Here is a 23,034-nt window from a genome sequence, read left to right as displayed (position 1 = left end):
TACCACATGATGGAGACAAATCCCAGAACACCCCTCAGATCCACAAGTTTATTGGACAAGAATCACTTCCAAATGTCTCAGAAATATAAAGAATTTGAACATTCATTAGATAACCAAAACATCCTCCCACTTGCATTAAATTTTGAATACAACTATCCACCTTCCACCATATTATACTTCCTCTTTTACATTCCAAGACAAACAATATACCATGTATGGTTTTAGGAGTATACAAGAAAGCACAACAGAATGACAAACTACTTGTTTTGTGTCATTTTAAAATGTCCTGTTATGTCCTGAAGGTAGAAATAAGGGTACATGAAGGTAAAAGTTTGCTTTAGCTGGAGCAAACTCGTCTGAGTAACTTTAAATAGATGTGATAATGAAGCACCAAGAGATAAACTAAATATCTCTTCTTTGTTGTTTTGTGTATTGTTTCTGCATTTTCTATAGGACAGAATGAAACCAGATGGTTGAGAATAATAAACGTTTTCCTCAGTAATAGCGTGTGACACGTGTAAAGAGCCTCAGACGAGTCAGTGAGCGTTGCTTTCTCTGTTGCCGATCACCTGGTCAGACTCCTTGTCTGCATCTCCTGCAGAGTGAGGAGAAACCAGTCAGAAAACCAGCAGCCAAGTCAAACATCCAGAGGCCCCGTCGCCTGGACTCGGTGTGCTGGACCCTAGGGCCAATGTGGATTAGAGTTCTGTGGTCAGAACAAGAAGAGCTAAAAAAATAAATAAACCCCAGAACCAAATCCTGCTCACCCAGACCCTGATCATACAGCTGAAAACCTCTGACCACCCTTCTGGGATGTGATTGTAGAGTAAACCACGCCTCAGTCATCTCCAAACGTATGATAAGCAAAGATAATTGTTGTGTATTTATTGGTTTGGGGTCGGCAGAAGCTGTGAAGCTCAAGAACATCAACAGCAGAGTTCAGCATGAGTTCAGTTGTTTTATAGCCGTGAGATTTGGGGAGCCCAAACTCCTATTTGAGTTGTTTCAGGTTATTTTTTTATCATTTCTGTTAGTCGCAGTCTGCTGCTGGGAGCGTCTTATTATTGAGGAGTGGTCTTCAACTAAAATGATTTTATATATACATGCGGAAACATTTCAGCTTTAGATCACCGATTGCGTTGGGCAGCTACAACATTAGTAACAATAATGTCCTTCCACGTGGCTAATTCAGCCTTTTTCTTGAGATGTAAATGTGAGTATTAACCTTAACTCGTGTGAGATGTGCATATTTTGTTGACATCGGAGAGAGAATACGTATTTTGGAGATTTTGCATGGTAACACTAAGCTGGTTATATCCAGGCTGTAGCGTTATAAGTATTATTAGCACCTGTTTGTCATCTACCCATCCTTAGAGCACAGGTACCTGTACAGCAGTGACTTCAGTGAAGAGGGCCCTTCTTTGGTCTTTGTTTTGCCTTGATCTTACAGCGCCTTAAGGCCGTGCTTTCTCTGATTTGTTTGCCTTTCTGTGAAGACGGAGACGCACAGATTGCATCCGTTGCATTTTGTCTGGAGTCCATCCACCTGCAGGGAGAGATGCAGAAAGATGAGTGAGGTTGTAAAATTAACAAGCTAACCTCCAATGCAACACCTGGTCACCTGTTTCATTATCTAAACCTCAAAGAACATTTTTCATTCCCAAACACTACCTGGTGTTTTAAAAGAGACATATTGTGACTTTAGAAAAATATTATAATATATTAAAATATTATCTTATATATGGTCCATAAAGACATGCTTATGAAGCCCTACATCTCTAATTTAAAATTATTTCAGCAGTTCTTGAAATTTTCAGTGCCTTCAAGAATGAGTGGGTTCAGAGCTCTGTCAGTGCGCCCCAGGGCAGCTGTGGCTACATCGTAGCTCATCACCATCAGTGTGTGAATGTGTGTGTGTGAATGGATGAATGATACACTGTAGTGTAAAGCGCTTTGGAGTCCTTACTCTGAGATGCGCTATACTAGTGCGGGTCATTTATCATTTATTTAAGAAAACAATCTGGAGCTGGCCACGCCCACCAATCCACCACTCAGGCTGCTATAAGCTGAGAAGCTCCGATATCCTGAGGCCTCATTCATCAAACGTTCGTAGAAATATTCCTATTTTCCATCTATGAACGAAATTTAGAATGTTTGTGCAATCAAAAACCTGATTTATGAAACGTGCAGTGGCCACTCGTATACATGTTCCCCTGCAATCATCAGGAAAAAAAATTGATTTGATATGAAACTGAATAAAAAAGATTCCATTTAATGTTGTCAATATCACCATCTGAAGCAACTCGGGGACGGTCTAACCCCTTCTTTCCACTGCACGTAAAAGCGTCAAACGGCCGCGAAACGTACTACGCTGCAATTAGCCACCGTCGTAGTGGACGAGTTCCTTTCCACTGGCAGTGAAGTGTGACGTTTTGGACATGCCCCAGAAGTGAGGGCACGTTTCGAATTTTTGATGCGCTACGCTTCCAAACCACATCAAACTCTACAGTTTACATTAAGGCCGACAGGAAGTCAAACACAAAAGCAGCATAAAACATCTGGAAACCTTCAAAATAAAAGTCACGTGTAGTACGTCGTTTCCTGTGAACTTATGTGACTGATGTAAACAGAATAGAAATTAACCCACAGACGTTTTTTATGCATGCAGCTGTCGTCTTGTTTATTATTGTGTGTGAATGTCTGAAATCACGTGTGGTGTTGCAATTGTCCCATGATTTCCTGACGTCACAGGATCAGCTGTTCACTCCTGTTTCGTGTCAGAATTGCTCCCGGTTGGGAACAAGCTTGCGGGTAAAACGACGCTATCACGCTATGCGACTGCTTTCAGGGCCAGTGGAAAGCCGGGGTAACACACCTGATAAATATAGCTATGAATAAGTTCTCTGTCATTCTCCTTATTTCTCTTTCTCTTGGACTCCATTTATATTTGAATTTAAAATATAAATATGAATACTTATTACATTACATCTTAGAGCTGTTGAGACCTTATTTTGTGTCTCATCTACTCACTTTTGAGAATTATTTGGTGTTGAAACCCAAGGTAAGCTCACCTTTATATATCTCTCTCTTTAAAACTTACCTGCATGGGGAAATAATTAGACGTGTGCATTCATTAAAAATCTGAACATTTAAAATGTATTTCTTTAATCATATAAATGAATTTTATTTCTAAAACTCTAATCATCCCAGCCTGATGGAGATGCTCTTGAGTCTCAAGCTCCCCATCTGAAATCTTTTTTTCTCTCCATCAGCTCACTTGGAAAGCAGAGACACTTCGCTTTCATTTAGAAGTTTTAGGATTAGTGTCTGTTTCTCAGGTGAGTCTGTTACCTGCGTAGTGAAGCTAACTGACAGGAGCAGTTCCAGGGGTTGTTGGACAAGGTGATGTTGGTGATGGTGGTAAACCGCAGCCCTTTGGGAAGAGACGTCAGGTTGTTGTTGTCCAGGTAAAGCAGCTTAATGGCCGTCACGCCATTAAACGCCCCTTCAGAGAGCTAGAAAAGAGCAGAACCATGAGCTATTCACTGCTTAAACATGTTATTCATCTTGTTCTATTTGTAGGTTTCATAAAACTCTTCACGCATGTATCAGGATAGATGCAGGGAGGGTTATCGTGTTTTTAAAAATTTTCTACAGTTATGAAAGCCTCCTCTTACCCTTCCTCCTGCACCCACATGTATGTAAACATGAACCTTCTCTGGCCTCCCTCTTATCCTCCAGCTTCATATGCAGCTGTGAGGGTGCTAAAAGCTTCAGAGAGGTGCTAGGTGAACTGACCCTCCAGAGGAGCAAGATGAGCATAGTGGTAGAGGAGCTATGCTTTAAAGGCTCATTATCTCACACCAAGGGACATGAGGCTGTGGAAATTTCCACTGGTGTTTAGAAGGGAAGAAAGGTGGAGGACTCCCTCTTCGGGCCATTCCTCTGCCAGGATGGCTTGCAAAGAGTTTGTTGTCTATTCAAGAAGCTAAAAATACACCTCTTCATGCAGCGTGGAGCACCCTGCCTCTATTTACCTGTCTCCTAACCCCTCCTGACCTGTTTACAAGACCAAGGTGGAAAACACGCCGCTCAAAATAACACTTGTGTAATAATTAGACTCAGACATGCTTGGCTGAGGTCCAGTAAACAAAAACACTCTAAAATATCTGTGTTTGGGAGGAAAGTGGCTTAATCTGGCCAGATTTTACCGGCTCCTGCTGCTTCTACCTGGTTTCACACCGTCCCAGGGTCAAATGTTAGTTTCACACCCATGGAGCCTCAACACACCAACACCGGTGCCCTCAGATTTCAGATTCAGATTTCAGATTTTATTGGCCAAGTAAAGTTACATCTACAAGGAATTTAGCTTCGGTAGATGTTTGCTCTCTAAAACATACAACAACTACAGTAAATGAGAATAAAAATGGATAAAAGCACATAAGAACATGTATACACACACACACACACACACACACACGTATATTTACATATATACATACACGCATGCATACACACACACACACACACACACACATATATATATATATATATATATATATATATATATATGTGTGTGTGTGTGTGTGTGTATACACATACATACACATGTATATTTACATATATACATACGCGCATGCATACATACATACACACACACATATACATATTTGCATACATGTACACACACATATACTTATGTATACACACACACGCACACACACTCATATCCATAAGCATACTGAATAAGTATTAAAAACTATAGTAAAAGGATGGTAAAAGAATCTACAGATTCAGGAGAGAAATGGCTGAAGGAACGAAACTGTTCTTGTGTCTGGTAGTTTTGGTGTACAGTGATCTATAGCATCTGCCAGATGGGAGGAGATGGAAGAGAGTAGATGCAGGATGTGTGGCATCTTGGACAATATTCACTGCCTTTTTCCTGGTCCTGCTGATCTACAGGTCCTGGACAGAGGGCAGTTGGGCACCAATGATTTTTCCTGCTGTTTTAATAATACGCTGTAGTCTGCATTTGTCCATTTTTGTGGCTGACCCAAACCAGACAGTGATGGATGAGCAAAGTATGGATTCGACTTCAGCAGTATAGAAGATGATCAGCAGTTCTTGCGGTAGGCCATACTTCCTTAGTTGCCGTAAAAAATACATCCTCTGCTGAGCCTTTTTGAGGATGGAGTTGATGTTTGTTTCCCATTTTCAGATCCCTATCAGAAATGATAGTTCCCAAGAACTTAAATGAGGCCACCATTATCACTGGGCTGTTTGATATTGTGAGGGGGGACGGCACTGTGGGAAGCTTCCTAAAATCCACGACCATCTCCACAGTCTTAAGGGTGTTAAGCTCAAGATTGTGCTGACTATACCAGACCACCAGCCTCTCAACTTCTCGTTGATAAGCAGACTCATCACCATCCTGGATGAGCCCAATGACAGTGGTGTCATCTGCTAATTTCAGGATTTTAATAGCTGTGTCCTTAGAGGTGCAGTCATTGGTGTACAAAAAAAGCAGTGGAGAAAGGATGCACCCCTCAAATATGAGATAAGCCTTGGTTATTAAACAAATACACTCAGAAATACAGGAAAGGTTTAGAGACAATCTGGTGAACATCTAGAAAGATCTTGTAGATCTCCATATTCTGTTTATCCATACTAAGATATATTAATGACTCATTTTTTCCTGTTTTATCTTTAAAAGTTCCCTAAAACAGCTTTAGGCTCCGAAAATCCTCAGATTTCAAATGTGATCCTCATCAGTTCTAAAGCTCTGGTCTGACATTTCAAAGCTATTTTAATGGGGTTTAAATAGAAGATCATGCAGTATTTTCAGACCTTTTCTAAGCCCATGTTGTCCAGGTGGAGCTTCTCCATGTAGCGCCCAAAGCTCTGGAAGGCATTATCTGGGATGATCTTCATGGGGTTCCACCCCAGCGTGAGCTCCTCTACCACTCGCAGTTTGCTCATGGCTGCACTGGGATAGGTGGACAGCCTGTTCCTGTCCAGGTGAAGCAAAGCAAGGTTCTCCACTTCGTTCAGAGAACCCGGCTGTAGTGCGGTCAGCTCGTTCCCACTCATATGCAGCCAGCGTAAGTCCTTAGCGCCAGTGAAGGTCCCCAGCTGCAGCTCCCGCAGCTTGTTGTCATTGAGCTGCAAGACAAAGAGGTTGATCATTGGTGAGAAGATCCCTTTAGCCAGCTGGCTGATCTGGTTTCCATCTAGGTAGAGGTAGGTGAGTTCGGTGAGATCCTCAAAAGCACCGGGCTTGATGCTGCTGATCTTGTTGTTGGACAGGTAGAGGTAAGCCAGCTTCTTCAGCCCCTTGAAGGCCTGGGATTCAATCTCTCGGATCTGGCTATGCTGCATGTGCAAAGAGATGAGTCCCTTGCTTTCACTGAAGGACCCAGTTGGGATGGTGCCCAGGTTGTTCCTCTGCAGGTTCACCAGCTGGGTGGCCTCTGACACTCGGGGGATCTTCTTCAGCCCCACATTGTCACAGATGACATGCTGCAGGTCTCCATGGCAGTGGCACAGGCTTGGGCACTGACCTGGAGCTCCCTGCACTGTGGGGCCTAGAACCAGGAGGAAGATCCCCAGCAAAATCCAGGTTAAAAAATGCATCCTGAAGGACTCATAAAGAGAAAAGTGTAGGAGTGAGGCTGCACCAGAGTGTTTTTGGGACAGCCTTCAAACTGAACACACAGCTCTATTTATAACATTCACCTCAGGAGAAAAAAAACTGAGGAGGGTTGAAGTGAGAAATCTGCACATGGAAGTAAAGTGTCTCTGAGATTTAACCCTATAGGAACTGCAGGGCAACTTTCTGTCCACTGCTGTGATGTCCAGACAGCTTCTAGCCTGTTTGGACTCACCAGAAGAAACAATGTTTTCTACCTGCAACATTTTATTTAGATCTCAGGTGAACATTTGACAACGTGGCATGAGGTGAGGCTGGTCCTGCGCAACGCTCCCAGACATCACTATTGTTTTTGAGTCTGCGGTGGCAGAAAAAGGAGCCACTCCTGTGCAGCTGTTTTATAACCTGTAATAGTCTCCAGATGGCTGTCATGAAGCTACTTCAGGTCAGACGCTGAAGGAGGCCTCCATCATCTCAAGAGGGAATGCTTTAGATGCCACTTTTCATTCCTGTGTGCATTGTTTCATCTGAAAGCCAAGAGTGGCGTTTATGTAATGGAGATTTCCAGTTAAACCCCAAATTAAAAGTTGGAGCAGCTCATGCAGTTTTGAGCCGGTTTCTGGCAGGATGTGAGCGGCTCAGGTCACAGGATGGTTTGGATTCAGCTCGGTACAGATTTAAAGTGAACGCTTCCACCTGTGAAAGTGGTTTGCTGAACGAAAAGCATTGTTAGCACTACTGACACCCTAACGTTATATTTGTTCATCATTTTTCTCACTCTTTATTTATTTGGGACATTGCACATTAATGAACAATCAAAGGTTTATGTGCAGACTGTAAATGAGCCAGATTATAGCATCGTTGCTAATTTCCATCTGTAGTCCTTAGGCAGGAAAACTAACACTGAACATACAGACGAAATACAATTCTAAAACAGTCGCATTACAGACATACAAACAAATTACATTTCAACAGTAAAGATTTGTAAAGGTGTGTACATGACTGGGAACTTTTAAGGTACGGTTAAAGGTGCTTTTTGAAAATACTACAGGTTGGACATTCTCTAATATTCCTTGGTACGTTGTTCCAAAGTAACTCCTTCTGACTGACAGAACCGTTTGTCCAAAGGTTATTTTTCTGTAGGGAATCTCCAGGTCTCCCCTAGAGGATGCTCTGGTGCCAAAACCTTTGTCAGTTCTTAGTTTGACATATGTAGCAAGTGGAGGTGGGGCTAGTCCAAGCAAAACTTTGTAGATTAAGCAGATATTTTTAAAACTGATTAAAAAATAATTTAATAGAGCAAATTGTGTGTTTTTTTTAAAGATAGTGTTGATCCAGGGTGATCCCAAGGTACTTGAACTCTTGCACAAGGTCAAGCTCCACTCCCCTAAGAACACATTGGACAGCTCCAGTTTTTTTAACACCATATCGAAACAGTTTTCTTTTTGTTCAATAAAAGACAGGACTGAAAGAGCCATTGTTGTGAAGTATTTTAAATGCAAAATATCCTGAGGTTTTTTTTAACAAGTGTTAGTTTTTGTATTTATTTTACACATAAAATGACATTTAGTCCCCATCAGCTCTCAGGAAACACTGCAGTCCAAGTATCAAAACTCTAAAGTCTACTGAAATCATTCCTAAGCCATAAGAAGTGGATTTGAAGGTGCTTTTCAGTGTTTATACAACAGTTTTATCAAAGAGATCTCAAAAGTTTAAAAAGGACATTTCAGATCAAACAGGTATTGAAAGTTGGGTGTTTGTTTTTGCCACTCAGAAGGATTAAACCCCCACAGGAGTGATACTCGTGGGTTAAAGAAGACAAAAATTACAGTTTTGGGGTGTAAACGGGAAGAATACACCGTGAAAAAAACATTGGAGCTGAAAATGTTGAGTTCATCAGAATAATCAGAATAATTTCAGAATAATTTTATTGCCAGCGCTCCTTTCAGAGCGTAGGAACTTGACTCCACAGTACAACCTGACCAAGGTTACACACACACACACACACATATAGACAAGACAGATACAGGCAGACCATGGGAGCAGCCATAACGGCGCTCCTTTGTAGATGAGTAAGGGAATACATGAGGGAAGTTCAGGGAGGGAGAAAAAAGGCATTAACAGGGTTACACCAGCAGGGTGTAGCGCTCCAATGCAAAAAAAACACCCGACATGTAAGCAACAAACGTCACAGTTCACAACATGAGACCCGGTAGGTAGGGGGGTTCATGGCATGAATGTATATTTGTAAAACTTTGAGTATGTAAAAGCCATAAAAATGTATCAATAAAAGGACAACATGGAAAACAGGCACGACCGTGTGCCCTGAGGACCAGGGTTGGGAAACCCTGTCCTAAGGATCTCAGAGCCCTGTGTATATATGGGAAGGAGATCCAACGTGTATTCTGGTTTCATGCCATTGAGTGATTTATAAACTAGTAGAAGCACTTTGACATAAATTCTGGAGTTAACTGGTAACCAGTGTTTAGATTTAAGAACAAGAAAGACAGGCAAATAGAAAGTGCGGATCAGGGGTGCAAAAGGGGCGTGGACCACTTCTGGACTTGCACCCATGGACTAGAATGCGCAACTGATGGGCACAAGGGTGGACATGCGAGAGTGTCTCTCAAAATAGAAATCACGAGGCGCTTCACAAAAACAAAAATTTAAAATATAAAAAAGATATTAAAAAATATTTCAAATATGTTCAATTGAGAAAAAATATCAAGAAATTAAGGAAAGGGAAAGAGAAATCAGTGGATCCCGGGGAAGGGCAGAATAGGTTGAAAGAGCAGAATAAGGAGAGGGTGATGAAGGTCACATGAAACCAGCTTGAACAGGTGAGTTTTCAGCTGATTTTTAAAGGAGACCACTGAGTCCACTGATCTCAGGCTCAGGGGGAGAGAGGTCCAGAGTTTAGGGGCTACAGCAGCAAATGATCTGTCACCTTTGGTCTTTAGCCTGGTGCTGCACAACCAGTAGGCTTTGGTCACTGGACCTCAGGGACCTGCTGGGGGTGTAGGGACTGAGAAGATCACCAATGTAAGATGGTGCTTGTCCATGTAAGGCCCTAAAGACCAGAACCAGGATCTTGAAATGAACCCTGAAGTTGACTGGCAGCCAGTGAAGCTGGAGGAGAAGCGGGGTGATGTGGGTGTGTTTGGAGGACTTGGTCAGAAGCCGAGCACAGGCATTCTGAACCACCTTTAGACGGTTCAGGGAGGTTCTGCTCAGACACGTGAAAAGAGAGTTTCAGTAGTCTAAGCGTGAGGAGATGAAGGTGTGGAGAACTGTTTCTAGTTCAGAGCGGGACAGAATGGGACTCAGATGGAATCAGTTTCCTCATGACCTCAAATGTGCCCCAACTCCAGTAACTTTTAAATCAAAATTGAAAACTTTATGTATTCATCAGCCTTTGAATGAATGTTTCTTGTGGGACAGCAGGCCTTTGTCAGTGTGCTCCGGGGCAGCTGTGGCTACATCGTAGCTCATTACCACCAGGGTGTGAATGGGTGAATGACTGATTCTGTTGTAAAGCGACTTGGGGGTTGTAGAACCCTAAGAAGGTGCAAAACAAATACAGACCATTTACCATTTGTTTGTGCTGCACCTTCTGCACTTTAACGGATTCTTAAATCTGAAATTAATTTGATTTAAATTTATTTGTGTATTTTAATTGTGCTGTCATGATTGTGCTATTCTTGCTAAATAAATGTAAAGCACATTGAATTGCCTCTGTGTATGAAAAGTGCTTTACAAATAAAGGTCCCTTGCTTTTTATAATGTATTTTACTGAAAATCAAAATATCTTCACAAGGGGTTTGTCAAGAGCTTTTTAGTAAGTGATAATTACTGAAAATTAAAGAAACTGAAGAATAACAACTGAAACCAGAATCTGGAGGGTCGGCCATCTCCTTCGTCCAGTTGAGGGGTTCAAAGCAAAACTGAAATGGGGATCTATTCAGAAAAACATTATCTATGGCTCTTTCTTCCTGTTGATCTCTTCATGTTGTTGGTGTTGTTGACAGATTGGTTATGGAACCACAGAGAACAGCCCAGTGACGTTCCTCGCCTCCCCGTTGGACAACATGGAGAGGAAGTGTGAAACAGTCGGCTACATCATGGAGCACCTGGAGGTACACCTATCCTTTAATCAGATGTTCAGACACTGAGACCGCAACATCCTCTTCTGTGCAAAAACATCCTCAAATTATAGTTGTGATGTTTTTGAAAGCAATATGTTGGATTTTTTTTATTGATTCATAAACTGTGATAAAACTGTTTGTTTTCCTCTACAGGCTAAAATTGTGGATCCTACTACTGGAGAGGTGCTTCCTCTGGGGATGAAGGGGGAGATCATGGTCCGAGGGTACTGTGTGATGTTGGAGTACTGGGGCGACCCGTGTAAAACCAGCGAGTGCATCACTAAAGACGGCTGGTACAAAACTGGGTGAGGCCTTCAATATTTCATAGCCAGTGAAAATGTGATATTTCATTCTGCAACTGTAAGAACAAATGTCCCTAAAGATTTTGATGAAGCAGTTGTAATTATTGTTTCATCCAGCGACATCGGCAGCATGGACGCGTACAGCTACCTCAAAATTGACGGCAGAAGTAAAGACATGATCATCAGAGGAGGAGAGAACGTTTACCCGGCCGAGATTGAACAGTTTCTACACACACACCCCAAAGTGAAGGAGGCACAGGTGAGCTAAAAAAAATGTCTGAAATGGTGCCAGCTGTGGTGAAAATGGTAGTAGAACAGAATTAGAATTATTTTTATTTTTAGTCTGGAAATAGTCCTGTGAGTTTTCATGGAGGGGCGAGGCTTAAAACGTATAACCAGCCGCTATCCCTGTTCTTTCTTAATTTTTCAGATTAATTTCTGTTTACGTCAATGTTTGGCTCCACATATATAAGAAACGGCTTGTTCTTTGGGTTTAAGGGAAACTTTCTTCCTGTTCAAAATGATCCCACTTTTGGTTTAACAGATAGACTTCGCTGTTTAACAAACCTTAAAATAAAATAAAATAAAATGTGCAGTTTTTCCTTAAGGCTCCAAAGTTTCACAAGTTAATGACAGATTAAAATTAAAAATACTGTTAAGTAACAAAATGGTTTAAATTTTGTTTTAACAAGTTATAAAATTGTGATCGGTGAATATAATGCATTACACACTAAATGAGCAAAGCTGTTATTCCATTAAGACAAGAACAGGGCTCTTACGGGTAAATGGCCTGTATTTGATATAGCACCTTCTAGAGTCATGGACCCCCCCAAGGCGCTTTACAACATTTAGTCCCCATCAGCTCTCAGGAAACACTGCAGTCCAAGTATCAAAACTCTAAAGTCTACTGAAATCATTCCTAAACCATAAGAAGTGGATTTGAAGGTGCTTTTGGGGGCCACAGCAGCAAATGATCTGTCACCTTTGGTGATGATGAGCTACATTGTAGCCACAGCTGCCCTGGGGCACACTGACAGAGGCGAGTCTGCTGTACACAGACACTGCTGGTCCCTTTGACCACCACCAGCAGGCAAGGAGGGTTAAGTGTCTTGCCCAACGACACAATGACAACAACAGACTGAGCGAGGCTCGAACCTGCAACCTCCCGATTACAGGGCGAGCATTTGACTCCTGTGCCACCGTCGCGTCGGTGCTCGAAGTTCCCTGAAAAGGCCAGAAATGTTCAAAGTTTATATCCAAGGTATATATAGGACTCAGCAGCTCACTGTGCACCTGGATATTGGACTTCCTGAGCAACAGACCCCAGAACATCAGAATGTGAGTTCAGACCTCCACCTTCATTCTGAATGTAGGAGTCCCACAAGGGTGTGTCCTTAGTCCTCTCTTATACTCACTCTTCACCCACGACTGCTCTCCAATCCATACCAGTAACACCATTATAAAGTTTGCTGACGACACCACCGTCATAGGACTGATCGATGATGACCGTGAATCAGCCTACAAAGAGGAGGTTCAGCAGCTGAAGCAGTGGTGTGACGACAACAACCTGCACCTGAACACAGCCAAGACCAAGGAGAAGGTATTCAACTTCAGAAGAACAAAACAAACTAAGCACTCTGCCATCTACGTTGATGGGGAGGAGGTAGAAAGGGTAGAAAGCTTCAAGTTCCTCAGAGTCCGCATCTTGGCCGGCCTTACCTGGTCCACAAACATCTCCCACCAGGTAGAGAAAGCACAACAAAGGCTGTACTTTCTCAGGAAACTGTGTCCGACCCAACTACCCCAGAGACTGCTAGTTAACTTCTACTGCTCCACCATTGAGAGTCTTCTGACTTACTGCTGCACATTCTTGTTCAACTGCTGCACCGAAGAGGACAAGAGGAAGCTGCAGCGGGTGGTAGAGTGAACGATTGGCACCTTACTAACCCCTCTCAGTGACATCTATGCTTGCATACTTCAGCAGAAGACCATGCAGCATCATTATCAAGGACCCCTTGCACCCTGGACATTCACTTTTCTTCCCCCTTCTCTCTGGTAAACGCTACAGGTCAATCAGGACAAAATCAAACTGACTCAATAGGAGCTTTTACCCACAGGCTGTTAAACGTGCTCTACCTCCACCCTGATTAACTGCTCCCCCGACACTCATGGACATGGACACTGCACCTTATTGATATTTACAAATTGTATTTCTATGTGCAATGCAACCAACATTTTTATCTTTTAACTGTAGTTATTACAACCTTATTTATTATGGTTTTAGCAACAGCCCTCCCCCCAACCCCAGCTCAATGTTCAATACACCACTTCTTTTTGAAATACATAATTCTTCCTTTTAGTAAATATTTGTTATTTTATCTCTTCTTTTACGGTGTACCGCATATACATGGAGAGATGCCAAACTGCCTTTCATTGTTCTTGCAACAGTGACAATAAAGATTTATTCTATTCTATTCTATATCTTCAAGGTTTTACTTGATTTTGTTTTTAATGCTCAAAAGTCCATAACAACAAAAATACAATCAATAATCATTATTTGCATGTTTTATTAATCCCAGACAGTATGGGTTAAGATAAAATGTTAAGTCAAAACAGATTAAAAAGGCTTGAAGCTAAATGAGATTGTTTCTAGTCGATTAAAATGTTGTTTTTATGATAAAGAAGTGAAATGATTGTTTAACATATATAAACTGCTAGTTTATGTATAGATCAACACTTTAATGTGATAGAAGATTGACCCTGGAAGTGCCTGAATTTGATTTGACTGAAGTTTAAAGTTGTAGTTCACTGAAAAAACATTTTTTTGAATGATTATTTCTGATTTTAATCGGTCACTGAGTTTTTCCATTCCATTTATTTGATAGAGCACATTTAAAAACAGCATGTGAGCTGACCAAAGTGCTGTACAGGGGTAAAAACATATAAGGTTAAAAGAATAATATAAAAGAATAAAACAGCTAGAGCATAGCACAAAGAACTGAAGAAGAGAAGTCAATAAAATCAGTAAAAGAATAGTGTAAATAAACTTAGATAAAATAGCTAGGCAGTAAAAGCAAGGGAATAAAAGTACGTCTTTAAGTGAGACTTAAAAACCCCCAATGGAGGAGGAGAGTCTGATATTCAACGGGAGATCATTCCAGAGTTTCGGAGCGCAGACAGAAAAAGCTCGTTCACCACGGGTTTTGCAGCGTAGACGGGGAATCTGTAGTAGGTGTAGGTCACCTGAACGGAGAGTCCTGCCCGGCACATAAGGAGTGAGTAACTCGGATATGTAAGGTGTTGCTATGCCATTCAACGCCTTAAAAACAAACGATAAAATTTTAAAACGTATAAGACAGTGCACAGGAAGCCAGTGAAGTCTGGCTAAAATTGGAGTGATGTGCTGCCGACGGCCAGTATTAGTCAGAAATCTTGCTGAAGGCGAGATAATGTGGCTTTGAAATGCCAAACAGAATTGCATTGGAGTAGTCCAACCTCGAGGTGATGAAAGCGTGAATGGTTGTCTCGAGGTGGCGCCGATTCAGAATGGGATTTAGTTTGGAAAGACATCTCAGCTGATAAAAACATGATTTAATCATGTGATTAACATGAGGGTCCATTTTTAGAGCCACGTCCATTTTAATTCCAAGATAAACAATTGTTTGACTAATTTTAAAAGGAAGAGCATAAAAATCAGGAGCGCAGGAAGACGAGCCATTAGGAGTAAAAACAATAAACTCGGTCTTAAAATCATTCAGCAGCAGAAAATTTGCTGCCAGCCAGTCTTTAACCTCACTCAGGCAATCAAGGAGCGGCTGGATGGAGGTAAAAGTCTTCAAGGGAACATAAATCTGGCAGTCGTCCGCATAAAGATGAAAGTTAATGTTGAACTTCCTAAAGATTAGTCCCAGTGGAAGAATATAAATGGTAAATAAAAGGGCAGGCTGAGCATGAAAAAATTCTCCAGCACCTATCTCCTGCATTAGCTTCTGATAGAAAATAGACGGTGAAACTCTAGAATTAGAAAATCCTGACAGATCTACGTCACACTGTCACTTAACATTCATGGACTCATACATCGACTCACTGTGGGGTAGGCTGTTTTTGGTTTAGCATCCAGAAAACGGCAGACAGCATCTTGGCTATTAGAAGCTAACTGTTATCATTAGCAACTCCACCACACGGCAGAACTCCTCCAGGCTTGAGTTACTTGTGGAAATAAAACATCCACATTGCAAAGTAAACAGAGTCAGAGTTGTGTTGTTATCTGATTTAAGGCGAGATGTCCAAATATCAGGAAATAGGACTCCAAATCCTGGCATATTAGGCCTGGAATATACTTGCTGTTTAAGTTCGCGTAGCTACGCATGTTTAAAATGGCTGCCGAGCGACTTGCGTCGATTTGAAGCACCAAAATTAACACAATGCGTCCGAATGCTGCAATATACTGTATCCAGTAGGTGGAGTTGACAAAACGAGTGAGACACACTCACCATGGTTTAGAAGTTTTTCATACCATCTACAGTACCGCTGCTGACTTTTTTTCTGTCGTGAACTCAAAATTAACCAGTTACTGATCTCTTCTATTGACGCCATGTTTATTTTTGGTTGTACCCACAAACTGTCAGTACTACATGGAGTGCAGTGCCATTTTGCAGCTAGTATGTAGACAAAGACGCAGCCTACTGCCTGCACCAGTGCAAAGTTAAGAGGATATTCTGGCCCTTAAGCTCTCCTCTGTCTAGATCCTGAAACAGGCGCATCAGGGCTTTTTGTACCCAGAGTACGACTTACAAGGCATTCGTTCCTACGAGACCACTGCAAATGTATTGATTAAACAAATGAACCACACCTTTAAAAACCCGGAATAAATTTGATGTTTTTCAACATTATTCTGAAGGAGCTGACATGCTAATTCAATGTTTTTCACATGTTCAGTTGTAATATCCTATTAGGCCACCATAAGAGGTCAAAATGTAGTCACGGTCCCAATTTCAGATGAATGATTATTTTATATCTATTTGCAAATTACCGTTTTTGTTGTTTTGTGAAGAAGGAATCTGTGTTTAAAAGATTCCACAGAACTACAAGTCAAACGTAGCTTAGTCTGTCGCTGTATGCTAGTCAGGAACCCTATTTGAGATATTTCTGTCTGCTCTTCAGGTTGTCGGAGTGGAGGATGTCCGGATGGGTGAGGAGGTCTGTGCCTGCATCAAGTTGGTGGATGGTCAAGAGTCGTCTCCTGAGGAAATCAAGGCTTTCTGTAAAGGACAGGTGGGTTCTCTTTCTGGTTCTTGTTCTTTTTGTGTCCGATTGGATCACGTTCAGCATTTTGTTTTCTGCTTCTTTCAGATCTCTCATTTCAAGATTCCTCGTTACGTTCTGTTTGTGACTGACTACCCGGTCACCATTACTGGAAAGGTGACTAGAACATCCGACAGAATAAAAGCGGACCCAGAATTAGAAACACCAGCTCTCCTCTGGTTCTAGACTGTCATGAGGTTAATCTTAGAATAAAATCCATTTGGATTAACGGAACAGCTCTGCTGTTAGCTGCCATGCACCTTGTCCTCCCCCAGCCTCATTAGGAAATCAGATAAATCCAGACCTTCAAATTACGAGTCCTTCATAATGGCCAAAGCTGAAACTGACGAGAGAAATTTTAACTATTTGCTGCCTCCAGCTTCTCACACCAGAGATCTGTTACTTGTACTAATCAAAAGTCTCATTATCATATTTCTCAAGTAATTAGAAGACTTTAGATGCAAAAATCAGATGATCGTGACAAGTGGACCAAAGGACTCAGCATCTTCTCTTGAGGTTGAGACATAACTCAGGTCCACGTTATTAATGTGAAGCCTCCTCCGCCTTGAGGATTCACCGTTAAAATACATTAGAATATGCATATTAATACAAATTATTAAATATAAATGCTAGAAATCAAATCAACCAGGAAATAACACATAGTCAGTATTAAACGTGTTCATTTAGTAGCTGTAAACATGTTCCTCCTATAATATCTAGTATATAAGCACTCTTTTGACTTAAAGGACTGTTTGAACATGACATACATTGTGCAGTATTGTGGTACTTTAGGTGTGACCATAACCTGAAAATGCTAGCTGTTCATGCGGTCATTCCTATGGTGAAGCATGGTGGTGGCAGCGTCATGAAATGGGGCTGTTGATAAGTTTGTGACCTAAAGCAGACCTCTGTCAGCAAATTTACAGTTTTTTTTTTTTCATTTTAAACAGATTATTTATTCTGGAAAGCAGCGAGATCAGCTTGTGTGCCAGAGCTTTTGCTTGTTGCAGAAATGATAAATATTGAACTTAATTCCACTATGAATGAACAGAGATTTGCGTTTTAACTGGTGTTATGTTCAAAAAGAACTGTTAAACATCAATATTTTTTCCTCCTTCCCTGATCAGATCCAGAAGCACAAACTCCGCGAAGAAGCTGAAAAGCAGCTGGGGCTGAAGAGGAAATGAAAGACTTCACACATGAATTCAGTGACTGTAATCAGAAAATAATCACGTTTTATGACAGAAACTCCCATTTAAATTCGGACAACCATCTTAAAGCATCTGGAGAAGTGACTTTAACGGCATGCTGCAGGTCTCTAGTTGATTAAAACAAATTCCTGCTGTTTTAAACACAGTGGAAATTTCTTATTGAAAATATTCAGAAATAAAACTTTTTAATTAAATAACGAACTTGCATCGCCCTCGAAGATGGAATACCTCACAGAGGGAAGATGGAAAGTAACACTGATTCATGTGAAGTTTAAATCCTGACCTTCAAATGTGACGTTTTTGTATTTTTAATAGAAAAGCATATTATTAAAAAGTCTTAATTGCTCAAAACTCTTTTTTTATATCAACTTGATTAAACTTTGACTTGATTAAAAGCAGATGTGGGCGTTTCTCCTTACGGGAGGACAGAATGAAGTTTTATTCCTGCTGGTAGCAGGTGCACGCCTCTCGCGGCCTTGAAATGTCATTTATTTTGATGAAACCCTTTTAAATGAGTCTGTGCTGCAGACACGCTGAAAGCTGTAAAGAATTTCCTGAGTGGATGGCGTGACGCCGCGCTGCCGGATCGGGTGTCGGCTCCTGTCTAGACCTGAAGGACTCGACCCAGAATTAGCTCCTAAAACAAACGCAGCTCCTGGCTTTTAACGAAACCTCAAAGTTTGTTTTGCATTTTTATTTGACATTTTTGGGGTTTGTATCGAATGCTTTAGGACACGGTATCCTTGCAGGACGGGCCAAGAGGAGGGGTTGGCTGAAAAGCTCCACCTGTATCTGCTCCTGATGGATTTGGAAATCATTTCAACTTTTTTTTTTTTTTTTAGGAAAATAAACTTTGAGCTTGAACTTATTTGTACATAAACAACTTTTTGTTTTATATTTTGTTCCACTTGTCTTAATTAGGAACAATGACCCAGGCAAACCAATGTAATTAATACTTGGGATTAATTAAAAACAGGACAGGAGATGGAATTGAACAAAGCTTAAGTTTTAATTCAGTCTGATGGCAAATGGTGGAAAAATAAACGGAACTCTGACATTTTTCAGAAAGATGTTAAAACATAAAATAATCTGTCACTATTAAGATGACAGAATAACAAATCATTTAAAGACTTAAAGGGTGTAACTTTCAGATTCACTCTGAAGGAAAAGGCAGGAAGCCAGCTGGGAATCCATGATGGGAAATCTTTATGTGAACAAACACCGTGTGCTCCTGCATGGACTTTATGATGACTGTTTGTCTTTTTCCTGCCCCACCTCTGTGCTCAGACACCAGCTCTGAGGTGTTTGCCACTTTGGTGTGAAAGACTGAACACCACCCTGACTTCACCCGCCTCCAGAGACTCGCACATTCTGCCCACAGCTTCACTCAGGTCCCTTTCAGCAGCGTTCTGCAGTTGGGCCTTCAAACGTGACCGCTGATTTGGACACAAATGAGGACATGTTTGTCTCTATTCAGGCAGCGGGATCCCGATGGCCGTCTGCACCCCCTGCATCTGCAGCTCAGCCTGTCTCACCTGCTCCTGGCTGCAGCAGTCCTGCAGGAAGACCGAGGCCAGGTTGCGCAGACGGGGGCTCTCTGCGAGTGAGAAGCGCAGCATGCACTGAACGATCCCTGGCTCTGTGATCTGAGAGCAGGTCGCTGGTGTGGTGAGGTTCATCAGGGTGGTGACGGCAGACAGCACCGTCTCCTCCCTCCGGTTTGACAGGTGGTTTGTGATCAAGCTGATCCCATCGTTCTCCAAGATGATGTCTCTGCATCCAGGGTCCATACTGAGGTTACACAGACCCCCTGTCAACACAATATTTGAGTTTAGATGATTTTTACATAAACAAACATGATTTACTGTTTTAGTTGGAGAGATGCTCACCCATCCCAAACTCCACAAAGTTCTCATTCTCTTCGGTCAACATGTCCAGGAACAGGTCAGGAACCTGCAGCTCCCTCAGGTACTCCATGTTCTTTGGGTCATATGCAAAGTTGGCTAGATTTGCCAGAACCTGCTCCTTTGCCTCTGATAAAGAGAAAAAGTAATGAAACAAACAGAGATACCTACATCCACTAATTCACCTTACACCAGCTCATTACAAACAATGATAAACAGAGGCTGCAGCACAGAAACAGTACACATTTATACCACAGGGGGCGCTTTTTACTTTCACATCAAAACACCCTTCAGGCTCAAATGTGGAGCTGACAGTATAAAAATAAGATTTGTCTGTAAACTAGAAAGGCGAGGCAGCTTTATTTGTGTAGCACATTTCATACACTGAAGCTATTCAATGTACTTTCCAGGTGCATGACCAGCATGATCATAAAAGATTAAAATCAACGTGACGACGTAAAACAGCAGCTTTTAAATTCAAATTTTAAATACTCTAATAAAATTAAATGTAAGAAATAAAATAAAAGACAAAGTTAAAGACTGAGCGCAGAAGGTACAGCATGAGAAATAATCCTTCAAAGGCTGATGAATGCATGAAAGTCTTCCATTTTGACTTAAAAGTTACTAGAGTTGGGGCACATTTCAGGTCATAAAGAAGCTGATTCCATCTGTGAGCAGCATAGTAGCTAAAAGCAGCTTCACCCTGTTTGGTTCTGACCCGAGGTTCTACCAGCTGACTGTTTCCTAAGGATCTCAGAGCCCTGCTGGGTGTATATATACAGGAAGGAGATCCAACATGTATTTTGGCCTCATTTATAAACTAGCAGTAGCACTTAGTAATCGTTTCTATAGTTTAATGGCAGCCAGTGTAGATATTTACAACTGGATGGATGGATGTGGAACTAGCGCATTATTTAATTCATCACATTATCTGGCTACTTATTTTTAACACCGTTTTTTTAAAAATAAAAACAAGCAGCTTTCTGCGGTAAAATCCAACAGAAAATGTTTACTTATGGCAGTAATCTCAAAGTGAACTAACATGTAGAATGAACAATCAGAATTTGGTTAAATAACGTCACTTTTTGGTTTCCAAATACTAAGCTTACATTTATTTCATGTCACAACGATACACTTTCAGAATAAAACTTAAAACGCTGCTTAGAATTACAGCTTATTTGATGTATTTGTTCACTTCTACCTGATTTAGTCATGTTTACAGATTCTTTTTCGAAAAATTTTAACTTCATGAAGTCATTTGCATGTATTTGTGATCTTTTTGTCTTCTGAACACAATTCTAATGCTGATAGTCAGCCTTTCTCCTATTGCAATGGATAAAAACTGGTCTAACATATATACAAATGTTCTTTTGACGATTTTTTTTCTCTCACTTCAAATAAATATACTGATGGAGAGTACAGTTTTCGACTGAACAACGGCTTCTGAAAAAGCCCTCTAACGATATAAATAATAGTGATGTGTCAGTCCGAACGAACCGGCTCTAAGAGTCGGCTCTTTGAAGTGAACAACGGGAGCCGGCTCATCATTGGGAGCCGTCCCCTCCCCTCCCCCCTCCCCTCTTGCTTTGGTGAACGCTACAGGCGATTGGTCAACATGTGTAACTGTGTGACCAGACTGTCCACACACAGAGCAGTAGGGACGGGGAAGAGGGAGAATCAGACTCAGACACACAGCAGAGCACATGCAGGTGGAGGTAGACGAGAGGGAATGAGGAGGAAAAAGGTGAGCGAGATAGAGAGGAGAGTGTGATGAAGACGGTGAGAAAATGAGCGCCAGCAGTCGGAAAGTGACAATTTCTTAAAGTGTTCAGTTATTAAATCCATAGAAATTATAAATATTTGATATATTGCATTTTTTTTTACATTAGTAAATAATTTTACATATAGTTTTGCATTATTTTGGTTATAAATGTACTCTACGAAACAGAAAATCTGAGGAGCCATTTGGGAGCCGAAAGAGCCGGCTCTTTCTGGTGAGCTGAGCCATTCCCATCACTAATAAATAATAGCATGCATCTAAACTGAGGGTGTTGAGAGTCTACGTGTTCGTTTTAAAACGGTTTTTATTTTAACTTTGTAGAACACAGATCAAAGGTTATTCCTACCTTCACTGTCAGTGTCCTGAAATTCAGTAACCAGCGTCTGTAAATATTCAAACCGTTCAGGCGCTTCAGCTGACTCATTTCTCTTCATCTTTTAGCAAAAACACATTTAACACTTCAAATAAAATTCACACAGATATCAGATTATGCTGATGTTTAAGTTACTTGACCGTTCATAGCTGATTCAGAGGTTGTTTTCATTTCACGTATGGGTCCGCGGCTCATAAGTGTTCGGAAAAACTGCGCAAGTAGATATTTGTTCCGCTGTTTTATCAAAACTTGTTTGTCCGTGAAGATGTGTTCCCCGTTCACTTTCGCATGATTTAAAGAGTAACGCATTTTTAGCTACACGAAATCGTAACATCGTTGCTATAAACTCGCCTATAACGTTATAAATGCTAGCATTGCTGTCACAATTGTGCAATGAAATACGCGAGAGCTACGCGAGCCGATGAGGAAACACATTTTAAATGGTGTACAGAGATTGATACAACACCGGCAGCTGAGCGGAAGTTAAGGAGCAGAAGGTGTGTTTGTGTTTATGTGCTCGTACAACAGCACATAACGCACGTTGCGGGAGGTCAGCTTAACAAAAACGCTATGTCGCTTTGTTTATTTAAGTAAAACAGCAACAATGAATCACCACCGGCTGTCCGCGAGAAAGCGCCTCGCCAAACCCATTTTGTTCGGAACTCTGCTGGTTGGACTCGCCACTATTTTCATTAACAGGTGAAACTGAGCTTTGCTAACTGCGTAAAAGAAACACACGCACAACACATTTCACTGTAACACCGGTGTGACGGTGAAACTGTCATTGGAGACTGAAGCAAAAATATTAAATACTATGAGTTAGCAGCAAATCGTAAACATATTTGCTTGTCGTTTATGCAGACACAGGTTCCTTGAAGACGTGGTTGAGCTCAAGGCCCAGGAGCGAGAACGCAACTATGCCAGGATGATGGAAGTCCTGGAGAGGAGGGAGAAACAGAAAGAGCTGGTGGAGAAGAAGAAGCAGCAACAGACAGGAAGTGACTGAACATATGAACTTTTTGCAGACGACTGATGCTTTACAGGCCATCAGACATTACAGTCATCCAGTAAATCAGTAAATTATAAGACTGGATGGAAGTTCAGCTGAGCAGGAACCACGCTTTTAAATTTTGACACTCGTGTTGGTCAAGCGGGAGCAGAATTAACCACCATCTACATAAATAGCCTTATTTTTAACTCGAATCATCTTTAATTTGTCTTGTTTTTTTTATCTTTGTGATTACTGTCTGTGATGGGTGTTATATAAATAAAATGTACTTACTATCTGGGAAAAACAGACTAAACCCCTAAGCCAAACAGAAACAGTGGGAGAAAAATATTACTGGATAAACGATTTTTTTTTTTA

General features: G+C 41.3%; 3 protein-coding genes and 1 long non-coding RNA gene across 6 annotated transcripts in view; 2 read left to right on the top strand and 2 right to left on the bottom strand.

Annotated features, from left to right (window-relative positions):
- acsf2 (acyl-CoA synthetase family member 2) overlaps window positions 1-18,009 on the top strand; it is a 32,706-nt gene extending 14,697 nt beyond the window's left edge. The window contains exons 11-16 of the mRNA XM_015962452.3: window positions 10,678-10,785; window positions 10,948-11,099; window positions 11,214-11,355; window positions 16,260-16,370; window positions 16,449-16,517; window positions 17,528-18,009. Coding sequence (XP_015817938.3) covers window positions 10,678-10,785; window positions 10,948-11,099; window positions 11,214-11,355; window positions 16,260-16,370; window positions 16,449-16,517; window positions 17,528-17,587 — 642 coding nt within the window. The 3' untranslated portion in view covers window positions 17,588-18,009. The remainder of the gene's footprint in view (window positions 1-10,677; window positions 10,786-10,947; window positions 11,100-11,213; window positions 11,356-16,259; window positions 16,371-16,448; window positions 16,518-17,527) is intronic.
- Window positions 35-6,975, bottom strand: chad (chondroadherin). Of its 2 annotated transcripts, none has more exons than XM_015962454.3 (4): window positions 5,848-6,975; window positions 3,352-3,515; window positions 1,386-1,546; window positions 35-682 (listed from the first exon to the last, which is right to left on the bottom strand). In XM_015962454.3, exons 1-3 carry the CDS (start codon window positions 6,631-6,633, stop codon window positions 1,402-1,404), a joined length of 1,095 nt encoding a protein of 364 aa, XP_015817940.1. In that variant the 5' UTR covers window positions 6,634-6,975; the 3' UTR covers window positions 35-682; window positions 1,386-1,401. The 2 variants fall into 2 exon arrangements, with proteins under 2 accessions (XP_015817940.1, XP_015817939.1); XM_015962453.3 differs by having other exon boundaries at window positions 35-595.
- Window positions 18,010-18,601: 592 nt separating the features above from the next.
- armc7 (armadillo repeat containing 7) lies at window positions 18,602-21,909 on the bottom strand. Of its 2 annotated transcripts, none has more exons than XM_070545789.1 (4): window positions 21,809-21,909; window positions 21,642-21,729; window positions 19,501-19,644; window positions 18,602-19,421 (listed from the first exon to the last, which is right to left on the bottom strand). In XM_070545789.1, the coding sequence occupies exons 2-4, from the start codon at window positions 21,727-21,729 to the stop codon at window positions 19,081-19,083; spliced, it is 573 nt and encodes a 190-aa protein (XP_070401890.1). In that variant the 5' UTR covers window positions 21,809-21,909; the 3' UTR covers window positions 18,602-19,080. The 2 variants fall into 2 exon arrangements, with proteins under 2 accessions (XP_070401890.1, XP_070401889.1); XM_070545788.1 differs by having other exon boundaries at window positions 21,804-21,896.
- A 235-nt stretch (window positions 21,910-22,144) lies between these two features.
- On the top strand, window positions 22,145-22,871 carry LOC139063550 (uncharacterized). The gene is made up of 2 exons (XR_011516925.1): window positions 22,145-22,367; window positions 22,530-22,871. It is a non-coding gene; the product is annotated as an uncharacterized lncRNA (long non-coding RNA).
- Window positions 22,872-23,034: the final 163 nt, after the last annotated feature.

Source organism: Nothobranchius furzeri, chromosome 16, assembly GCF_043380555.1.
Source record: "Nothobranchius furzeri strain GRZ-AD chromosome 16, NfurGRZ-RIMD1, whole genome shotgun sequence".
Classification (NCBI taxonomy): Eukaryota; Metazoa; Chordata; class Actinopteri; order Cyprinodontiformes; family Nothobranchiidae; genus Nothobranchius; species Nothobranchius furzeri.
This window is presented reverse-complemented; position numbering and strand designations above follow the sequence as displayed.